Consider the following 17,536-nt stretch of genomic DNA (forward strand, 5'->3'; position numbering starts at 1 on the left):
CCAGGCCTCAGCTCCCTGCTCCCTGCCAGGAGGGGGTCCCTCCAGGGCCTGCGTGCCCCCACCCCCGCTGGAGGAAGTGGGGGACGGAGCCACGGAGGCAGCGGCCGCCGGCCTCCTTCCTAGTACCCCACCCCCTAAGCTCAGCAGCCCTGCACCTCCGAGGGGGAATCCTGGCAGGGAGGGGCCCGCACTGCGGTCTAGATCTTTAGGCTTGTTCTGGCCTGAGCGTACCAAGTATGGAGGTGAGAGGCAACTTGTGTACAAGCTTGTGGACTCACCTGGGTCTGAGTGTGAGCGTGCCGGTTTCTCAGAGGATCACCCATGTGGGCAGACAACTATCTACGCGAACCTAGGAGGTGTCATAGTGAGGGCACCCCTGTGTGTGCCTGCATCCGTGAGTGTGTATGGGCTGTGTGTGTGCATGTGAACATGCAGGTCTGCACCGTCGTGGGTATGTGCGTGGACAGATCTGTTTGCTTGGACATGTGTATGCGAGCTGCGATGTGTGTTGGACATGTGTGTGAGCTGGGCCGTGCGTGAAAATACACAGGTCTGCACGCCTGGATGTGTGTGAGCTGCGCGCTGTGTGTGTGTGTGTGTGTGTGTGTGTCCAGGCCTGCGTGCTGACCCGCTTGGCTGTGTGTAGTCGTCAGTGTGTGTTGGCAGCCAGTGTACTCGGGGGTGTCCTGGCTGATGGTGTCTGCATCCCAGTGGGAATCACTGCTGGTGACAGCACATTCCTCCCCTTGGAGGCTGCCTGGCCCTGCAGGTGCCACTGGGCCGCAGCCCCTGCCTCCTGCAGCTGGAGATGAAGGCCGGAGGGAGGGCAGGGTCTCCTCTCTGCAGGTTCTGACTCCTGAGGGTGTCCCTCTCCCACTGCCAGGGACTCACCTGGCGGGTGTACAGCCGCTCCTGCTCAGGTTCCTCTCCGTCCCCCCTGCACCTCTGCATCCATGATCCGTTTGGGTGCCCAGCCCTGGGGTCTAGAGATTAATATATCGGTCCTCGGCTGAGACGGGAGCTGAGCTCCTGGGCCCTTGTCTATCCATCTGTCTGCTGTTCTGTCTTCCACCCAGAATGTCAACCTGATAAGGCTGTTTACTGAACGAAGGTGGGGGTCAGGGCTAGAGGGCTTGGCTCCACAGACCACAGGGAGAGGCTGGCAAAGGTGGTACCTCACCACTGTTTACAGTCACTGCCGCCCTTGCCCCTGCTTGTCCCAGGCTTCTGGGTGCTGGTCTAAGAACTTCACAAGCCCTGACTGGGTAGCAGGAATAAAAAATCTCAATCTCAATCTCTCTCTCTCTTTCTCTCTCTCTCTCTCATAAAATACAAAATAAAAATTTAGTACTTCAGCCCTGGCTGGTGTGGCTCAGTTGGTTGAGCGTCATCCCCTGCACTGAAAGGTCTCCGGTTCTATTCCTGGTCAGGGCATGTGCCCAGGTTGTGGGCTTGATCCCCGGTGGGGGTGCGTGCGGGAGGCAACCGATTGATGTTTCTCTTCCTCTTCCCTCTCTCTCTAAAAATGAATTTAAAAAAAATTAGAACTTCACACACAGGACCCCATGGGATCCTCCTACTGCCCCAGGAGGGCGGACTTGCAGTTATAGCTCCCATCTTACAGATGAGGAAACTGATGCTTGGAGATGCTGAGTGACTCCTTTGGGTACCACAGTTGGGAAGCAGCAGGGTGCTGCATGGGGAGAGAGGAGGGACAGGGAAACATGGGTCTGATTCAGACCCTCCTCTCTGTTGACAGCTTCTGCCAAGCAGCTGATGGGAGCCCCATCTGTCCCCCCGCCCCAGGCCTTGGGGTGGGGATGGGGATGTTGCCCTCCTTACTCCAATGCCCAGTGCTCCTTCTCCCTGCAAGGCATACACTGGCATGCGTGCCCCATGGACACCCACATGCTCTAGACACACAGGCACCTGCATAGACACACAGATGGGCCACATATCACACTGGCCCCACAGTTGGACCTGCCCCTCCACACCTCTGCCTGCTGGGGCTGAATCCTGCTCACAGCATCATGTGTGGTACCTGAGCAGGCGCCTTGCCACAGGAACCCTGCAGGTCCAGCAGGAATGGATCTATGCTCATGGTCTGGAGCAAAGAGAGGGCCTAGAGGCAGGGATTTAGCCTTCCATGCTCCACCTCCGAGAAAGACAGAAACGGGGCACAGACACACCCAGACTGACACCCGGGAGGTGCCGCCCTTTCAAACCCAGACTGAGGACAGACCTGACACAGACAGACGCACGCCTGCACCGTTGCCTCACACAGCTTCCTGGAGAGGACCCTGGGCTGAGGCAAGGCCTGGGACCACACTGAGGCCCTTGTCGCCTGGGCCCTTCTGTCAGGAGCCCCAGGAGAGGAGGGAGGGAGCGGCTGAAGCCGGGGGTGGGGGGTGGAGCCGGCAGGCCTCTTGCCCAGCCACCCACCCCTAGTAGGTCAGCCTGGTCAGCCTTGGGTGGTGCCACAGTCCATGTGCTGCCCAGAGAGCTGGCTGCTGACCCACCACCACCTGCCTGTCCCAGGTGGTCCAGAGGATCAAGGCTGTGGAAGGGCAGACCCGGCTGCTGGTGGTAGACAAGGAGACGGACGAGGAGCTGCGCCGGCGGCAGCTGACCTGCACTGAGGAGATGGCCCAGCGAGGGCTTCCACCCGCCCATGACCCCTGGGAGCCAAAGCCGGTCTGGACACGTGCAGGCAGCCTTGGCTCCAAGGATGGCCAGAAGGTATGGCAAGATTCTGCCCACAGGGACCACCTTGGCTTCTCCCCAAACCATCTGGGCCTCTGAATGGCAGTCTCTGTTTCTGGTTCCCTCCAGAAGGCACTGTCTCCGTCTCTTCTGCCTCTTAGGGCCCTTCTTTGCCCCTGGTGACTACCCTCTTGGCTATATACCCTGAGACTTTGAAGCTGGGTAGGAGGAGGGCAGCCTGGCCCTTCGCCCCCCAGCCCTCTTCCAGGATGCTCAGAGCCGCCTGATCTAGGTAGGGGCCACTCTGACAAGGCCCCCTCCCCAGTCGAGGGGCTAAGGAACCCACCCTAGGGAGGGGCTGCTCGGATGTCCTGGGACTGAATGAGCCCAGCTCTGTGCCTGTGTCTGGTGTTTATCTGTCTGGCTCTGTCCCTGTGTCTGTCTCTAGGCACCTGATTGTTCTGTGAAGGCCTTGGGGGTAGGGGCTGGCCCTCCTCTGTGGACAGTGTATGGTTGGGGGCACCAGAGGAGACTTCTCTAAGCTGAGTCCTCATCTGATGGTTTATAGGGCTGGGGCACCTCCCTCTTCTCCTTGCCCTTCTCCCCACCCTCAGGCTGGAAGAGCTGGAAAAGAATTCACCTTCTTCTAGGTTTCTGGGCCTGGGGTGTGTGTGGGGGAAGAGGGGGTGACCCTACCTGGGAAGCATCCGGACACCGGGAGGAAGAGCCTGGGGCTGCTAGTTCCTCCCTCCTGGAAGCCCCATGTTAGTGTCTCTCATGTCCTCTCTCCCTTTTTTATTTTTAAAGAAAAATCAATCCCTTTAGGAGATCCAAGCCCAGGGGTTCCCCAGATCCCACTTTGAAAACCACTGGCCGAAGCCCAGTGGAGGTGTGAGAGCTGAAGTTTCTGGGTGTGCAGGGGATCCCAGCGTCTGCCTCTCCCTGTGCCTGTGACCTGGACTGGAGCATAGGCCTGTGCTTTTTGTTCTGAAGGGGTATGTGTGCTCCAGGGCAGAGAAACCCTGGGTGGGTTGGAGGGGGGTGGGGGGTTGATGGTGCCAGGCCCTGTCGTTTGCATTTTGTCCTGGGGCCAGCGAACGCTGGAATAGGGGGTGTTAGGGTCAGCTTTGTGATTTCAGGGGGGTCCTGGGATGGTATGCTGGCTGGGCCCCTCCCAGGCCTGAGGGTTGGAGCCTTCCTCCTTCTTGGGCATCTCACACGCCACCCCAGGAAGTGCCCCTCCCTCCAGACGTTTGTCCATTGACTTGGACACAAATGGCTGAGTTCACCTTCCTGTGGAAAAAATTCTGCCTCAGGCCTTATCTTCAGGATGGGGTGGCCCACCTAGTCCTTGGGTGGAGCCTTCCCCCTCTGCTATTTCAGGCTCTGGGGCTGCAGGAAGCCCTGGGAGGGGGCTTCCTCTGGGTATATTTTTAGAGGAACAGAGTGGGGCCTGACTGGCAGGTTCCTCTGTGGTTCAGGCCGGCCAGAGGATAGCGACCCCCAATTTTGTTGGCTGAACTCAGATCATCAGAAGGAGGGACTGGGCCTTGGGTGTGTGTGTGATGCTTGCATGCAGGGCTCTGCTCTAAGGTGGTAAGGTGCATGTGTGTGGTTTGCTTTGGTGCAGGATGAAGGCCCCACCCCTCGTGCCCCCGGGAGTTAAGGGCTGAGCTGGAGTCAGGACCCTGTAGGCCACTTACACCCTCTCAGCCTGTTACCTCCTGTCCTGGGGCTGGGAGGAGAGGGATGGAGCAGGGGAGCACACTAATGGGGCTGGCCCTGGGGGGCTGTCGGGGCTGTCAGGGCCTTGTCAGTGGTGACTCAGTCCCAGGCCAGACAGGGCTAGGGGTGGCTGCATCTGCAGTGCAGCCAATCCTGATAGTGATGATAGGGGACAGCTCCCAAAAGAGCCAGGGCAACCAGCAACCAGTGGTGCCAGGTGGGGGCACTGATAGACCCTGGGCCCTCCTCATCCTCACAGGAAGTCTGGGCCCCCACCCTCTGGTTTTGGAGGCCCTTGGGGGCTGAGAGTGAGTGAGATAACGGAGTCCTGCACGTGGTGGCTGCTTGGCATAGGACCTTGTCCTGCCAGAGGGTTCTGGGGCTCCTTGCTCCTGCCTCTGCCCCGTGAGCTGCAGCAGGACTGTCTTTTGTTCTGGGTTGGGGTTCCTCCCTTACCTCCCTGTCTCCCCAGCCATGAGTCCTGGGAGCAGGGCAGGGCCTTCCAGCAACTTCCTTCCCTTCTTGGGACGGAAACCTAGTCAGTGGGGGGGGCGGGGGGGCCTGGGCTGGAGCCTGAATAAGGGAGGGGGGCTCAGCCACCACCCTGTTCCCCAGAGTGACTCAGCCCCATGTCCCCACCTGTCCCTGGGGAACCTGGGCCTCAGTGGGAGGTAGATAAACGGGGTGGCAGCCTGGGCCAGCCAGAGAGTTCAGGCCACGCCGGCTGGATGCTCACTGTCGGCCACTTCTGTCCCGCCTCCATGGCCCACTCCTGGAATTCCACACCACCCACCCTGGTCTCAGGAGCCCCTCCACCGAGCCCATCCCAGGGGCTTGTGCAGGTTAGGTGTGGTGGGGGCAGGGTGGGCAGTGAGGACCCCCCCAGCCAGTTTAGCCCGTGTCCCCAGGGTTAGGAGAGAGGACCCTGGGGTGAGCAAGCCGATCCTGCACAACAATGGGGCTTTTCTCCTCTGCCAGGGCTGGTGAGTCACCATCTGGGGGGGGGGCGGCACAGCCTGGATCCTGGGGTACCCCCATGCCAGCCTCTTTGTCTGGTTACAAGCGCAGCTGGGAGGCCAGGGCTTGTCCAGTTCTGGGGCGGCCCTGCTGGGAGCCGTGGGAGCCTGAGGGCCTGGCTGGGAGAGGGCAGGAAGTGCTCTGAGCCAGGGCTGGGAGTGAGGAATGTGAGCAATGCGCCGCCCGCCTGCGCCCCCTCCAGACCCACTGCTGCCTGCTCTCCCGCAGGGCCTCCCTGCTGGGTCATTGCATTGCAGCCCCTCAGCTTGTGGGTCCGGTGCCAGGTCTGGGGCTCCGTGGGTCCTGGTCTCTCATAAGGAGAGAGGTTAAGGCTAGACATTAGGAGAACATTCCTGGCTTGTGTGACGAGAGGCAGCTGTGCTGGATTGAGGTCGGGATGGCCAGTATGGTTTCGAACCCAGATGTGACTTCAGCCTGGCCTTCTGGCCTGGGATGCCCCCAAATCGGTGCCCCTCAAATTCTTTTCCCTTTTGGGGGCCTTGACAGATCCTGCCCTGAAGGTTAATGTGGAGGTGTAGGAAGAGGCCACAGGGCCCATCGCACTGGGCCATCCCTTCATAGGTGTGGGTTGCCTTATGTGTCTGTGTAGCATGTTTGCGAACATATGTTTGGATATCTGGTCTCTGTGACCATGGGATGTGCCTCTGCTACCTGGGCCCATGTCCACATTCCAGGCATGGTACGTCCCACTCCAGGTTCCATGCTTGGCCCTGGCCGTGGCTCTGCTCTGTCCCAGCCAGCCTTGGGGGTCCGTGCTCCGGCGGCCTGTATCTCCGACGCCTCTGGGGAGGTGTGGGCCCCCCTCAAAGCTGCACACTTGTACCTCCAGGTGTGTCTGTGTGAGTCTCACCCTCCAGTTCAGACCATGTGGCCCAGCTGAGGCCCCAGGGAACTGCAGAGCAGCAGCTCTGTCCCTGGATTTCTTGGGGTTATAGGGCCAGATGGGGGGCCTGCAGTGGGGGTCCCCAGGGGGTTCTAGGCAGTCTTTGGGGGTCAGGGAAGGGGTCTTGGAGGAAAGGCACAGCCTGGACAGGGAGAGGGTGCTCCTGACAGGCAGGAAGTGCCTGGCCCCCCAGCAAGGCACCCACCCTGTGAGGAAAGACACTTTTGGTCCCACAGCTGGGTGGCCACCAACTGGCAGGCCAGAGCATTCACAGTCAGATTTGGGGTTTGGAATCAGGTTGCAGGCCTGGAGGCTGGAATGGCCCAGGGGGTGGCCAGGGCTGTAGGGGGGGCAGGTCCCCAAGGCCTGGAGACCTTCCCTGAGGGTGACCCCCAGCCTGACCCAGGGTCCCTCCAGCACCCTTAAGGGAGGGGCCTGGTGAGCACTCCCACCCTGAACACTGTCACCTGCACGCGCACTGGAGCCCTGAGCGTCCCGGGAAACCTGAGCTGCTGCCTGCCTGCTCACTCCGGCCACCGCCATGTTTAATTGAGCACCGGTAGCCGCTGGCCACTCAGCACTGTGGTCACTGACGGCCCCAGGCCCCGGCTGGGTGGGGGTACTGGGGCCTGGCCCCTGCCGGCAAGGCTCCCTGGCCCACAGCCCTACTGCAGGATGCCAGAGGTAAAGCGAGGCAGGGCCCTGGGATGTGGATGGGGGACCCTCAGGGCACTATAGCCCCTGTGTCTCAGCAGGGAGGGCAGCAGGGCAGGCCCCACCCTCGGCCCTGTCACTGGGCTCCTAGGCCGGCCGGCGGCAGCCCAGCCGGTCATCCTCCAGTCTCTGGGCGGGTGGGGTAGGGGTGGAGGTGAGGGTGGCTCCAGCTTGCTCTGGAATGTGAAAGCAAACACAGTAGCACTGCCACCAGCCCTGTGGGAGAGAAAGCAAAACTGTCCAGGCCCAGGACTCTGCGAGCCCTACACTCACAGAGGGAGGTGGGGGGGGGGGGGGGGGCTTGCAGGCAGGGCCCATGAGGACAGCCTGGTGTGTCTGTGTAGCATGTTTGCGAACATGTGTTTGGATAACTGGGACGTGGAGCTGAGTGGCAGCTGGTCTCGCCGGCCTCTCGTAGGACCCGGGCCTGTGCTCAGTGCTGTCCTCGAGCCCTTTAATTCTCCCAACATCCCTAAGGCCCCTGGCCCTATCAGAAGTCATTTGGGGGTTTAGAAACTAAGACTTCGCCTAAGATGTCACAGCTGGATCTCAGTCACAGGCAGCCTAATGCCTCCCCGCCCTCCCCGCCGGGTGTGGGTGTACAGTGTTTGTCTCTGCCACTGGGCAGGGCCTGATGCCCAGGGCGGGGTTGTGGCTCCCTCCTGCCCACCACCACTGCTGGGCTGCACACTGGGGGCCGGAGGCTTTGGGTGGTGTCAGTGGCCTCTGGGAGTGGGAAGTCGGAGCTGAAGATTGTCCCGTGCCTGCAGGATGTCAATGGGCCCCCGAGGGAGCTTCGCCCGAGGCTCTGCCACCTTCGAAAGGGCCCTCAGGGCTATGGGTTCAACCTGCACAGTGACAAGTCCCGGCCAGGACAGTACATCCGTTCGGTGGACGTGGGCTCGCCGGCCGCCCACTCTGGCCTCCGCGCCCAAGATCGACTGATTGAGGTACCCATCACCAAGGCTTTGGGGTGGCAGGTGCCCGCGTCCCCTGTGTGCGTGTCTGTGCTTGTGTCCACCCTCTGCATGTCTGTGCCCGCGTCCCCTGTTTGTGTGTGAGCCCCAGGTCCTCCCTGGGAGGAGGGGAGTTTCTGGGAACTTGAGCTGGCATTCCTCTTGCTGCCGTGGCTGGTGACAACATCGATGAATATTTGATGCCACACCTGGCCAGGCAGCTCGGGGGGCTGGTGGGGGCCTGCCCTCAGCGCTGCCCTGTGCTGCCGGCGGCAGGTGAACGGGCAGAATGTGGAGGGACTGCGCCACGCAGAGGTGGTTGCCAGCATCAAGGCACGAGAGGATGAGGCCCGGCTGTTGGTGGTGGACCCGGAAACGGACGAGCACTTCAAGAGGCTGCGGGTCACACCCACCGAGGAGCATGTGGAAGGTGGGCTGCTGCCCTGGGGGTCTAGGGTGGGGGTGGAGCGTGGGGGCTGGGCAGCCCTTGACACACTGTCCCCACAGGTCCACTGCCATCACCTGTCACCAATGGGACCAGCCCTGCCCAGGTGAGAGGATGGGTGGAGGTGGACAGGGTGGGTCCAGGAGACTGGAGTGGCACCTCTAGGGGTCCCCAAGCCTGACGGAGCTCCCCCATATTTGTCCTTGTATATTTGAGGTTGTGACACCCAATCTGGCCCGACACTCCCAGCTTTAATGCCCGCTGTGGATCCTGTCCTGGGTCCGCCACACCCCAGCCCCACACGGCACTCCGGCCCCGGGCTACTGCCCTGGCTGTTGCCTCTGCCCAGCACTGTCTGGTTACCTGGAGTGTCCGTCTCTCCTCAGGAAGCTGGCCCTGGCTTTGCCCCAGGTGACACGCATGTGGGTGATTCATGCATCGAAATGGCTCCTCCCCATTGTGAATTGGCCAGGGCCGGGCCACCTGCCTGTTCACTGTTTAGTGTCCAGTGTCCTACCTACACTGGGCCTGGAGCATGGTAGAGGGTCCCACTGCCAAATGGAGGAATAAATGCAGCTCTGTGTGTGCGGGTGTACGTGTATGTGCGTGTGTGAACATAGTGACAGGACAGGGCAGGGCCTCTGAAGCTACTACACCTTGCCCTTGGTTTCCCAGCTCAATGGTGGCTCAGTATGTTCATCCCGAAGTGATCTGCCTGGCTTAGACAAGGACAATGAGGTAGCAAATGTCCATCCACTTCCTCTGCTGCGCTTACACTCTGGGGGGGGGGGCGCAGAGAGGCCTTTGGGGTGGGTATTTATGGAGCTTTCAACCTGGGCAGTGGGGCCACTGCCTCCAGGAAGCCCTCCTGGGCTCGCTACCTCAGCCCCACCAGGTGGCCTCTGGTGTGAGCTCCCTGGAAAGGGTTATTTATCAGTTTGGGGGCTTGGGTCCAGGGCTCACTCTGGCTACCTGTCCGCCCCCAGGACCGCAGCACCTGGAAGCACGACCCTTTTCAGGAGAGTGGCCTCCACCTGAGCCCCACGGCGGCTGAGGCCAAGGAGAAGGCAAAAGCCACCAGGGTCAACAAGCGGGCCCCGCAGATGGACTGGAACCAGAAGCGTGAGATCTTCAGCAACTTCTGAACCCCTCGCTGCCTGTGTGCTGGACCCGGGCCTTCTCCCTGCACGGACTTTGGGCCTCCCTCCTCGGGCCCAGACCAGAGCTCCCCAAGCCTCAGTGGACTGGAGGAGGTGCATCCTCACCCCCAGGAGCCGTGGTGGCCCCACCACCACCCAGGAACCAACCCACATCCCAGTGAGTCCCTGTCCTGATCCCCCTGCCGTTCCCGTGGGTGCTGGGGGAACGTGGCAGCAACACTGGGGAGAGGGAGCCCCCAATGTGTGAGAGACATTGAGAGAGGGAGAGGCAGCGGTGACCCTAGGGGCCGGGCCTTTGCTGCTCTGCCTGGGCCTGCTGACTTGAAGGAATTTGTGGTTTTGCTTTTTTTTTTTTCCAAAAAGAGCTCCAGCTCCACACATGTTTTCACTTAATACCAGAGCCCCGCCCCCCACCAGGACATGTTCTCTAAATAATTGCAATAAAACAAACCTTTCTCTACAAACCATTTCCTCCCCACCCCTTCCTTCTTGGCAGCAGCCATGCCGGTGGGAGTCCCAGGAACTGCCTGGGACAGAGGCAGTGGGCAGGCGATTTGAGGGGCTTCAGGTGAGGCTGGGAGGCCAGATGTGGCTACAGAAGCTTCCCCTCAGCCTCGTCGTTGCCTTCCCTGGTGTGGGGGCTCACTAGGCCAGGCCCCCCATGTCCCCACCGCACCAGGGGTCTGGGATGCAGGGTCTGGGCTCTCGGAGGGGCCGGAGGATGGAGGCCCCTGCCCCTGAAGAGGGCAGCCTCTGGACAGGCCCCTTGTTCCTTTGCCACAGCCCCCGGCTTGGGGGGTGTGGCTGTGAGAGAGAGCCTGCCCCAGGAGTGCCTCCAGGCTTTGGGCCTGGCCCCTGCCTGGCGCCCTCCCCCAGTAGACCCCACAAACTCTGCCCTGAAACTCACCGACATTGCCGTCTGCCCTGTAAGCCATAGCGCATCTGCGCCCTTGGAATAAACAGGCCGTCCTCACACCCCTGGCTGCCTCTGTCCTTCCTCAGGGGACGGGGGAATGGTGGTCCAGGCCGGAAGGTAGCAGCCTAGCAGCCCCATCCCCAAATCTCAGCTGCTGGAAACAGGTCTCATTCTTTTTTAAAATTTTTATTTGTTTTTAATCCTTACCCGAGGATATTTTTTCCATTGACTTCTAGAGTGGAAGGGCGGGAGGACGGGGAAAGAGACACATCCATTGGTTGCCTCCTGCACAGGCCCCTACCGGGCTGGGGAACCTGCAACGGAGGTACGTGGCCTTGACCGGGAATCGAACCCACAACCCGTTGGTCTGCGGGCTGCCGCTTTAACCACTGAGCAACCAGCCAGGGCAGCAGGTCTCGTTCTTAAACCTCCCCCTCCCTGAATCCATCCACCTGGCAGCCAAGTCCCAACACTTCTCAGGTCCTGCTTCCCTCTCCGCCTGCCCTCTCCAGACTACTTGGGATCCCTGCCCTTGGAGCCCTGCCCTCCTCTCACCCTGAGGCCCCTGCTCACCTTCTCTGCCTGGTGAGGCCCAGCTGTCTTGCCAACACCTCTCTGTGAAGCTTCCTGCGCCCCTGGCACCCCATGGGCACCCCCTGCCTTCATATAGCCCCCCACCCCCCAGCAGGTACAAAGGTCAGGCCTCGGGCCCTATGGCACCCAGCCTGGGCTTCCTGGTGTTCTTCTGGAGGCCAGGTGGCTCTGTAAGCACTGGGGGTAGGGCCTCCTGGCAGTGGCAGGCTCTCAGGGTGCACAAGTTCAGGAGAGGGGTGTTTCTGGGCCCTCAGCCAGCTGCTGAGGGAGGGCGGAAGCCCAAGCCTCCAGCGTCACCAGCAGGCTTCTCAACAGCTGGCTCCAGCTGGCTCCCATGATCCATCTCTTCAGTCTAGGCTCCTGCACCCACCCCCCACGTACACAGCCCAGATTGTCACGTCCACATGCTGGCCTCCCAAGGGTAGAAATCAGACAGATCCCAACTGTTGCAAAACCCCAAACTTTATTATGAACAGGCTGCAGCTCCCCAACAAAGTCGCAGAAGACATGGCCTTCAGAGTCCCGTGCAGCTGGGCACAGGGCCTTCAGGGTTCCGTGCAGCTGGGCACAGGGCCTGGTTGAGGCAGGTCTGGCATCGAGGGCGGACAGGCAGACAGATCTGCTGGCCGAAGCCCACCAACAGTCCATTAATCTCACTCCACAGGTCCCTGTGGGGTGGGAGTGGGTTAATGCAGAGAGAGAGAGGGAAGGAGGGGAGGTGGAAGGGGAGCCCATCCTACCCTGTTGCGGCACCTGGGCAGCCAGTCCTCCAGGGCTGCACGGGTCTCCTCCGGGGACTTGGTCACCTTCTTGGTCCACCTGAGTCGGTTGGCAATTCTGTGCACATGTGTGTCCACTGCTGCTTGGAGACAGGGTGAGGTGAATGTGGGGCAGGCCCAGACACCCCGTTCTTGCCCATGGTCCCACCCATTAGCCCAGGTTGGTGAGTCGCCCTGGCTTCCCACACAGAGCTCTGAGGGCCCATAACTGCACAGTACGAGCCAGGCATGAGAGTGGGTCACCAGGCCACCACTACTGCTGGGCAGGGGCTGTAGGCAGGAACCAGAGGACTTGGGCCCTCATTTGGGGTGCAGGGAGCAGTGCCTCTTGGCCCAGCCACGGGCTGCTGAGGGTGCCAGGAGGCTGTTGCCTGCAGAGCCAGCACTTGTAAGGAACAGAGTAGGCAGCACAGCCAGGCCAGCTGCAGCCCCTGCTCCTCTTTACAGCCACCCCAGGGCCCATCCTGGGCACCCAGTCACCCAGGCCTCCTTGCCCAGCTATGTGCAATCCCTCTCCTCACTGTCAAAGAGAAAGCCAGTCCCTGCATCCGCTTTCTCTCCTGCTGCGCCTGGGCACCCAGTCACCCGGGGCCTCCTTGCCCAGCTATCTGCAATCCCTCTCCTCCTCACTGTCCAAAAGAAAGCCAGTCCCTGCATCCGCTTTCTCTCCTGCTGCTAACAAGCCCAGGTAGAGGGTTGCACCCTTGGATCCCCCTGCCTCAGTTTCCTCTTCCGTCACATGGAGGTGACTGTGCTCCCTGAGGCCCAACCTAGGGTCACACACACTGTGTGAACCTCCTGTGGGCTGGGCCAGGAGGGCAACTGTGTCCCCTGCTTTGTGGCCAAAGCTCAGAGAGGCCAAGTGCCTTGCCCCAGGCCACCCAGGTGGGGAGGCAGAGCTGGGATCAGCTTTCTCACGAGGGAGTTTCTCCTGGGGAAGCCCCTGGGAGGCAAAGCCTCCCCTCCCCAGGGGTTCCCTACAGCTGACCGGGCCCACAGGCAACCAGAAAGGGTGACATTCTGACACCCGGGGTAGGGCGGTGGGCAGGGGGTCCTTCACTCAGACCTGCCAGACCACTCCCGGGAAAGAGCAGCTGAGGACAGCTGCCCCGATAAGCTGAGTATTTGCTGAGAGGCTGGCCTCTTCAGGAGCCCTAGGGGGAGGCTCTGCCCTGGCCCCTCCTTGGCCCCGTTCTGGCTCTCGGGGCTGCCTTTCTACTCATGGGCAGTGCTGGAAAAGGGCCCCACCCCAGGGGGCAGGCTACACAAGCTGTGGAAGCTGAGGGGATTCCCACCCCTTCCCAGCCCCGCCTGCAGGAGTCCCAGAGAGGCACTGGGGTTGGGGAGTACAGAGAGGTTACGGGTCAAGCCTTGGTTTCTGGGCTGGCTGGGCTGCTGCTGGGGCCTCAGAAGCCCCAACTCTCTGGGCAAAGACCTTAGGAAGCAGCCGCTGCACCCTGACCCAGAACCTGTCTCCACCCAGGGATCCTCCGATGCCAGGCTGCTAGGCCTGGACCCAGGAAAGGGATTCCAGGAAGAGGCTCCCCACTCCCAGTTCTCCTCCCCATCCCCCCAGCCCATACCTCCTCTCCCGGGGTTCCCCTGTCTTCACAACATCACCCTAATCTGCCCACACTCATCCAGAGCCTCCTGCTTCTGGCCCTCTCTCCCGCCTCATGGCTTTGCAGATGCTGTTCTTCTGCCTGGAACATTGTTCCTCCTCTTGGCCCCGCCTTACCCTTCAGCTCTTGGATGAGTTATCACTTCCACCGACACCGAGTCCATCCCCAGAGCCCAGCACACAGTAGGTGCTCAGCAAATGGATTAGTACTCATCTCAGGGCAGGACAGGCCTAGCTCAGTGCTGGGAGTATCTTTCTGACCCTTTGGGCTGAGCTGTGGATGAGGAGACCTGAATTGGGGTTACAGGTCAGAGGATGTGGGGAACCCTGACAGCAGTCAGCAAGCTCAGAGCTGGCCCCACCCTCCTCATGGGCACATGCCACTCACCAATGCCTGACACAGTACCCCAGGCCACAGCCATGGCCAAGTGCGCCATTTTGGGCCCAACGCCTGGCAGTGCCATCAGCTCTGTCACAGAAGCTGGGATGTCCCCACCATAGTTCTGCTGCAGGATGGCACTGGTCTGCTTGATGTACTTCACCTTGCTCTGAAAAAGGGGGGGGGGGGTGTCAAGTGCTGAAGGTGGGAGTCCAACCTGGGAGAACAAGGCCCAAGGAAGAAGCACAGGTGCCCGAAGCCACCCAGGACACACTCAGAGGCACCTGTTTGCTCCTGTCCCCCTAGGACAGTGGTCAGCAAACTCATTAGTCAACAGAGCCAAATATCAACAGTACAATGACTGAAATTTCTTTTGAGAGCCAAATTTTTTAAACTGAAACTATATAGGTAGGTACGTTGTTATTAACTTAATTAGGGTACTCCTAAGGCTTAGGAAGAGCCACACTCAAGGGGCCAAAGAGCCGCCTGTGGCTCGCGAGCCGCAGTTTGCCGACCACGGCCCTAGGAGGTAGGAATGAACCAAGGGAAACAGGCAGCCTGAGGGAGGTCCAGTGCATGCCTGGACCCCTGCCTTCCACCTGTTCGGGCCAATGGCATGTCTTGGGGGTCCAGCTTGGGCTCCCCCTGTCCCTCATTACCCACAGAGGCCAGGCAGGCTAAGCAGGGCCAGTCATGCCAGGAGCTGGGTTCAGCAGCACCTGGACCTTCAGGAAGGAAGGCTGGAGTCTGGGGTTCCCTCCCAGCCAACAGGCCAGCTGGGTGGTTCCCATCCTGTGCCTGAGCAGACGGGGCTATTTAAAACCCATCTGACACACTGCAACCCACACCAGTGCCTAGGGAAGTAGCCACACCCGCCTGGCCACCTTCAATAGATCTGCCTACGGGCCACCCTGTGCTGTGGCCTCTCGCGCTCTGGAGGGGAGGGTGTAACACACTCCAGGGAAGCCCGGAGTAAACAAAGGGAAAGGTGGATGGGCAGCCTCAGTGAGAAAGGGAAGGGCCAGGCAGCTGGGTGGGGAGGTGGAGGAAGGAAGGGGTGGGCTGCAAACAGGAAAGGCCAAGGAGTTCCAAGGCCTGGACTTGAGGCCCCACTGCCTGGCCCCCTGTGGACAGCTCAGAGGGGTGGGGGACTCTAGTGAGAACTCATATCCAGGCCCCTGTGGCCAGAAATGTCCAACCCAGCCTCCTGCCACCCCCACAGCCGCCCTCAGCGACCCGATGTCTTTTCCAGGCCAGTGGCAACCCTGGCCCTCGTTGCCACAGGCTGGGCTCACCCTCCAGAAGCCCACGGGGTAGATGAGTGCGCCCAGTGTGCTGTCATCTGTCTGCAGGATATTATCCACCGTCAGGCCCCGGGCCCGCAGCCGCTGCATGGCACCCGCTGTCACCTGGTCTTTGGTCTGGCTGGAGAGCATCAGTGACAGCAGCACCTGGTACCTCTGCACCTGCTCACAGTGACAGGGACCAGAGAGATGGTCGGTCCTGGGTGCTCACTGTGGGCCAGGCTCTAGCCAAGTCCTTTACCCATGTGGGAACAGACCGGACGTCAGCTTCCTACCCACCTTGGCCAATGGGGGGAGGTGTGTGGTGGGATCTGGTCTGGGCCTGCTTTTCATCTATAACATGGGGACAATAATAGCACCTGCTTCTCAGAATCACCGGGAAGCTTAAATGAATTTTCACTACACTTAGACTTGTACCTGGCACAATGTCAGTGCAGCAACCATTGGCTGTTATTGTTATCGCTATGTGAATGATGCTACTACCCATTTCGCAGACAAGCAAACTGAGGCCCTGCAGACTCCACCCAGTGGAAGAACTGGGATTAGATTCAGGTTGATCAAAAGACCAGGCTCTGGGCTAAAGAAGTGCAAAAATCTCTTTCTCTACCAGCAAATGTACTGAATGCCCCTGATGATTCAGCACAGTGCTGGCAGAAGGCAGAGCACGAGGCCTCATGCCACAGGTACCCCTGACCTGTTGATTGGCCACAATGAAGCAAGTAATGCTGCCCAGTGAGTGCTCTGGGTGCCAGGTGTGCATCCTCTCAGGGCAGTGTCAGCTAAGAGCTGCCAGGTGTCAGGCCTGAAAGAAATCAAGCATCTTGTTCCGAAGAGGGTCACCAGGCAATCGGGCCCCTCCCTACCTTTGGGGGCACACTGCGGTCATAGCAGTGCTCAGCCCCCAGCTGGTCCACAGGTGCGTCCTTCTCACTCCTCATGGTGCGGATGTTTGCCAGCTGCTGCTGCCAGTCCTGAGGCTCCCAGCTTGGCACCTTGAGCGGCTTGATCCCCTCTCCTTTCTCACCATCTGAGGCTTCATAGGCTACTTTCAGGCTTGGTGTCTTCCGCTGACGCTTCGCAGGGTGGTGGCTTTTCCTTCCTTCTGCAAAAAAATGTCACTCAGTCTCTTCAGTGGGGGGCATAGGTAAGGATAAGGTGTTGCCCTAATTGCTCTCTCATCTCTCATTATTCATTCTTTCGACAAGCACCCATCATCCATCATCTACTACTGGGGAGCGGGGTATGCTCTGTCTTCTGTAGCACACATCCGGGACAGGTCAGCCTTCTTTGTGCCACTGTCCCCCTGACCAAGTCCAAGTTAACAGATGAGAACTCTGGTAACAGCCTCTACCATGATGCCCCTTAATCTAGTCTCCACACTGTCAGAGAGAACTTTGTAAGATCAAAATTGGATTGGGTCACTTCCTGTTTAAAAATCCTCATTGGTTTTTCCCTTGTACTCACAATGAACTTAAACTCTGTCCTGGCATCAAAGCTCCTGCCTATCTGGCTGGACTTGTCACCTGCCTATTCCTTCTAGTCCCAGTTCCTCCCGCTATGCTTCTGGTGGGTCTCCTTTTCTGGACTACCCCTGGGGTCCTTGGGTGCCTATGGGAATCCCCTTCTGGCCAATCCTGCAGACATCATTCTCTATCAAGGAGAGAGGACTTCTGGCTAAGGGTGTCCTGGGCACCCGACTTCACTGAGAGGTAAGCAGCTATGACAACAGGGCCAATCTGCCCCACAGAGAGCTTGGCGCAAGTGGGAGATTCCAGGACCGGCTGCTGAGACCCCAGAGAACGTCCTAGTTCAGGATGAGGGTCGGGGTAGTGTGAACTCCTGGAACCCAGCCCCTGACTCCTGGGAACAGGGCGCTAGGTGGGAACCCAGCAGCGCGTAGGGCCGAGGAACTTGCTTGCTGCCTCCGGGTCCCAGCCCGCGCAGCTCGGAGCCCTCCAGGGCGGCTCGGGACCCCAGCCCTCAGTCCCTTGCAGTTCCCTCCCTCTCCCCTCCTGCCTTCCCCTGGCCGGGCGCTACCTGCAGCCGACTTTCCCCTTGGGAGCGGCGCGGCCTCCTCCCCACTCCCCCTCGGTCCGACCCCAGGACCCCGGCTCCAGCTGCGGGTCACCATCCTCGTGCCCATGTCGAACTCCTGAGGACTACACATCCCGGCGGCCCCCGCGGCACTGTCATGTGACTTGCCTCGCACCCATTCTTTTGGCCAAGGGAAGCCTAGAACTACGACTCCCAGCAAGTCGTGCGGGGGCCTCGGACGCCGGCCGCTGCGCAGTGCGCATTTCCGGCGGCAGGTCGGGGCAG

At 60.3% G+C, this 17,536-nt stretch overlaps 2 protein-coding genes across 6 annotated transcripts in view; one reads left to right on the plus strand and one right to left on the minus strand.

The window, feature by feature from the left end:
• The window catches only part of NTHL1 (nth-like DNA glycosylase 1), a 20,124-nt gene extending 2,700 nt beyond the window's left edge, over positions 1-17,424 (minus strand). Inside the window, exons 1-6 of one of the 2 annotated variants that reach the window (XM_014542188.1) lie at positions 17,255-17,424; positions 16,081-16,319; positions 15,209-15,379; positions 13,923-14,082; positions 11,888-11,993; positions 11,642-11,802 (exon numbers count right to left, since the gene is read on the minus strand). In XM_014542188.1, coding sequence (XP_014397674.1) covers positions 11,649-11,802; positions 11,888-11,993; positions 13,923-14,082; positions 15,209-15,379; positions 16,081-16,319; positions 17,255-17,384 — 960 coding nt within the window. In that variant the 5' untranslated portion in view covers positions 17,385-17,424 and the 3' untranslated portion in view covers positions 11,642-11,648. Of the gene's footprint in view, positions 1-11,578; positions 11,803-11,887; positions 11,994-13,922; positions 14,083-15,208; positions 15,380-16,080; positions 16,320-17,254 lie in introns of those variants that run through there. The other variant, XM_005869324.2, reaches the window with a different exon arrangement.
• SLC9A3R2 (solute carrier family 9, subfamily A (NHE3, cation proton antiporter 3), member 3 regulator 2) lies at positions 222-10,599 on the plus strand. 4 transcript variants are annotated; one of them, XM_014542189.1, is made up of 7 exons: positions 222-242; positions 2,539-2,739; positions 7,834-8,013; positions 8,296-8,449; positions 8,527-8,570; positions 9,140-9,202; positions 9,451-10,599. In XM_014542189.1, exons 1-7 carry the CDS (start codon positions 237-239, stop codon positions 9,607-9,609), a joined length of 807 nt encoding a protein of 268 aa, XP_014397675.1. In that variant the 5' UTR covers positions 222-236; the 3' UTR covers positions 9,610-10,599. The 4 variants fall into 4 exon arrangements, with proteins under 4 accessions (XP_014397675.1, XP_014397677.1, XP_005869383.1 ...); XM_014542191.1 differs by lacking the exon at positions 9,140-9,202; XM_005869321.2 differs by lacking the exons at positions 222-242; positions 2,539-2,739 and adding an exon at positions 5,019-5,270.
• Positions 17,425-17,536: the final 112 nt, after the last annotated feature.

This window comes from Myotis brandtii, unplaced genomic scaffold (genome assembly GCF_000412655.1).
Source record: "Myotis brandtii unplaced genomic scaffold, ASM41265v1 scaffold292, whole genome shotgun sequence".
Taxonomy (NCBI): Eukaryota; Metazoa; Chordata; class Mammalia; order Chiroptera; family Vespertilionidae; genus Myotis; species Myotis brandtii.

What these genes read in the sequence shown, in the direction of transcription:
- SLC9A3R2 (XM_005869321.2), top strand. Translation starts at nt 5,058, where the DNA reads ATGTCCCCACCTGTCCCTGGGGAACCTGGGCCTCAGTGGGAGGTAGAT. An exon ending in ATGGGACCAGCCCTGCCCAG is followed by an intron (nt 8,571 to 9,139) that starts GTGAGAGGATGG and finishes TTGGTTTCCCAG; the next exon opens with CTCAATGGTGGCTCAGTATG. An exon ending in GCTTAGACAAGGACAATGAG is followed by an intron (nt 9,203 to 9,450) that starts GTAGCAAATGTC and finishes GTCCGCCCCCAG; the next exon opens with GACCGCAGCACCTGGAAGCA.